This window comes from Phytophthora sojae (assembly GCF_000149755.1).
Source record: "Phytophthora sojae unplaced genomic scaffold PHYSOscaffold_52, whole genome shotgun sequence".
Taxonomy (NCBI): Eukaryota; Oomycota; class Peronosporomycetes; order Peronosporales; family Peronosporaceae; genus Phytophthora; species Phytophthora sojae.
The window spans coordinates 7,705-10,985 of record NW_009258166.1 but is presented as its reverse complement, the minus strand read 5'-3'; the positions used below and the strand labels follow the sequence as shown (position 1 = coordinate 10,985).

General features: G+C 55.3%; 2 protein-coding genes across 2 annotated transcripts; both read right to left on the bottom strand.

The window, feature by feature from the left end:
* Positions 1 to 366: 366 nt before the first annotated feature.
* PHYSODRAFT_536606 (hypothetical protein) lies at positions 367 to 654 on the bottom strand (the record flags this gene model as incomplete). The annotated part of the gene is made up of 1 exon (XM_009541897.1): positions 367 to 654. One exon carries the CDS (start codon positions 652 to 654, stop codon positions 367 to 369), a length of 288 nt encoding a protein of 95 aa, XP_009540192.1.
* A 311-nt stretch (positions 655 to 965) lies between these two features.
* Positions 966 to 2,270, bottom strand: PHYSODRAFT_308276 (hypothetical protein; the record flags this gene model as incomplete). Its single annotated transcript, XM_009541896.1, has 2 exons — positions 966 to 1,204; positions 1,715 to 2,270. The coding sequence occupies 2 exons, from the start codon at positions 2,268 to 2,270 to the stop codon at positions 966 to 968; spliced, it is 795 nt and encodes a 264-aa protein (XP_009540191.1).
* Between the last annotated feature and the right edge of the window lie 1,011 nt (positions 2,271 to 3,281).

The following is a 3,281-nucleotide window of genomic DNA, read 5'->3' as shown; positions in this document are numbered from 1 at the left end:
ACTTGGACGTTTTCGCTCTCGTTTTGGCCGTCTTCGCTTTGCAGCTCTTGCAGTTCGTCGGGGGTTCCATGCCCTGCATAGAGTACCAGGAGGGCGGAAGCGCGAGCTCTCCCTTGCACACACTGCACGCGCGTTGCTCATACTTCTTTCTTTGGCGACGTAGGACTCGCAGTACACCTCACGGCCCTTCCAGTGCGCTTCGGTGAAGTCACTGTGCAGCACAGTCGTGATCCCACCACACAACGGACAGCTACACGTCATCGACTTGTTGGCAGCCTTCTTGGTCGAGTCTCCATCGGATGTTCGTTCGGCTGTGTCAGCAACCTTGGGTTACTCTCGATCCTGACTTCGAGGATCTCGCTGGCATTAGCCGGAGAGCTTTGCATTACACTCGTGCGTCACGAGGAGGGTGGCAATCCCAGCGTCCGACAAGTTGCCGCAACCAAATTCGTCTCTCTGCTTCGAGTGGATCTGCGGGCCCGTGAAGATGCATTCAACGCCCTGAAGATCCACCACCATCAGCTGTCCGTACGTCTTTTGCCACGTGAAGTGGCTGAATGCTTGCGCAGTCTCACTTAGATTCAGCCCGTCATCGTTGATCCAGCCGTTGTTGTTGTTGTACTCACCCTCGACGTACGGCTCAGTCGTGAACATGAACATCGACGAGCTCTATCCTGCCTTGGCCGGATTCTTAATCTCATACCAACACGTGAAGATAAACCCACGGCATTCTCGACCTTCTCCGAAAGCGAAAACTCGGTAGCTAATTGTTTAGCTACGATTTGCATCTCCACATCGTTCTGAAGTTTCCTCAAAAGACTGACAGTTGCAGCCTTTCCGCAGTAGAACTTCGCCACAAAGTAAACACACACACAGTCATGAAGTACATCACATGGGCAGCGCGCATCGCACCTTTCGCGAAGCACTTAGGCAGGACCGGATTGTCGTTTATTGCTGAGTGTGCTTCAGGTCCAAGCGCTTCCAATCGATGACCTCATTGGGTCTGAGGTGGAGTGAATGGCGAACAGCATCAAGTTTCGGAGATCGATCAACTTCGCTCCAGTCAAGATTTTTTTGTCTTCATCATCTTCCAGTACGTGTGGCAAGCGAGTTGTAAGTCGACCAGTCGGGCCATAGTGGTGGTAGCTGGAAACTCCGAATGCAACTTTCGAGTAGGAGATCACACTTCTTCCTTTGCTCCACCCTAAGGTGCGCGACCAGTTTACCTACTAAAAGATATCGAATTGGGAACTTTGTTTGGTTTGTTTCTTACAGAAGCATAAATAACACGGAAAGAAAAAAAAACTTGATATTTACCACATCGAATGCGACTCGAGGCACGCGCTCAACCGAACGGGGCCCCACCTTCACGCAACAAACTACTACATACCAGCTTCAGCCATCCCACCGGCGGCGGCCTGGCCCGCCACGCCGCCAAACTGGCCACCAGCTCCAAATCGCCCTTGGCCTCCAAGACCCGCGAGTACCCCAGCTCCGAATCCGCCGCCATTCATGCCTCCGAGGCCTCCAAGACCACCAAAGCCACCAGCACCGGCACCAGCGCCAAAGCGTCCTCCGAAGCCGCCCAGTTGGCCGCCGAGGCCGCCTGCTGCTCCAAAGGGACCAGCTCCTCCAAGTCCACCAGCTCCTCCAAGTCCACCAGCTCCTCCAAGTCCACCAGCTCCTCCAAGTCCACCAGCTCCTCCAAGTCCACCAGCTCCGCCAAGACCACCGGCTCCAGCTCCAGCACCACCAAATCCGCCGACACCAGCTGCACCCGCAGCAGCGCCTCCGTTGCGGGACGTCGGCCCGGAAATGCCTGGCGTCGTCGGCGCAGGAGTCACAGGACCACCGTTGCCCAGACCCGTCGTACCCGCGACGCCTCTCGCCCCAGCACCAATGCCCCTGGCGCCATTCATCAACCCAGTTGTGGTCGTGCCGGCCTGGCCAAGTGCAGCAGCGCCATCTCCGAATCCAGCGCTGGGCTGTCCGAAGCCGCCAGCACCTCCAACTCCACCCCCGCCCAGCTGACCGAAGCCACCAGCACCGACACCTCCGACACCCGCGAGACCTCCGCTGAATCCATTGCTAGCACCGCCGCCAAGACCGCCCATTGCGCCGCCCATGCCACCGAGAGCGTTGCCTGCGCCAAATTGCTCGCGGTCACGAGGCATTCGCCCCATGCGCATCGGACCGCGCGGACCTTGGGCTAGAGCGCCGCCGTTGAGCAAGGCGAGCACAGCAATTGCGAGTGTAAGTCGAGTCGCCATGACGGTGGAGAGAGGAGCGTTCTTGGTTTGGTTTGCTGTGGGGTGGTGATCACCGCGAATGTCGGGAGAACACTTGATGCTGAGGTCGAAATTGGAAAGTGAGAGTTCTGCAGGTCGGCATCAACCCCTTCAGCACTAAGATTTAGTTTGGGGTAGGAAGCCATCCACCGTTCAATCCAGGAAGACATGCTGATCGGAACCTCCGAGTCTCTCGTCTGACTACCTCCACATCATCTTCCTTAATTAAGAGCGACACCCGACACAAAACGACCCGACCGCCCATGTATCAAACGCTACTTCCGGTGACTTCTTTCCCTGTGGAAGCCATCGCTGTGGCAAAACAGCGTACACAAGCCCAGCTAATGGAAGAAACCAAGCCTGCCCTGGACGCACGGTTTTAAGAAATACCACAATGCTAACCAATACATTGTGCACAAATAATCATCACGGCAAGTGAACAATTGATCACTCACGGATGTGACGTGTTGCACCTTGAGGCAAGTATAACACGGTAGACTGGGAGCTGGAACTCCCACCAAGAACAACGTGTATTACTGGTTCCTTGGGATGCTAATTGAGAACTGATACTAATCTACTGCCTGCCCTTACCTGCCATTGCTGGCAGCCCAGGAAAGCCAGGCAGCCAATCCCAAGCCCGATCATGGGTATCCAGTAGTGGCGCCTAGTTAAGCTTTGCTAGGATACAGGTTGTGGATTCGCCAACCACCACAACGGAATGGATTCGTTCTACGAGATAATACCATGGTATTCACCTTCTACACCGAGCAATCCACAGAGGAGGACTTTGTTCGCTCGATGGGAATACACTCAGGAAATCCAACTTACACGGAATCTTGGAAGTAGCGTCCACGCAACAGCCTCCCACAGCGAAATTCCCGCGCGCCCCAACAACCTCCTAGGTGTCGATCACTCGAGTGTGCAGCGAGAATTCCTTCGCAAACGTTTATGTCAGGAGGGTAGTCCTGAGGAAACTAAAGACGTCTAAAGGAC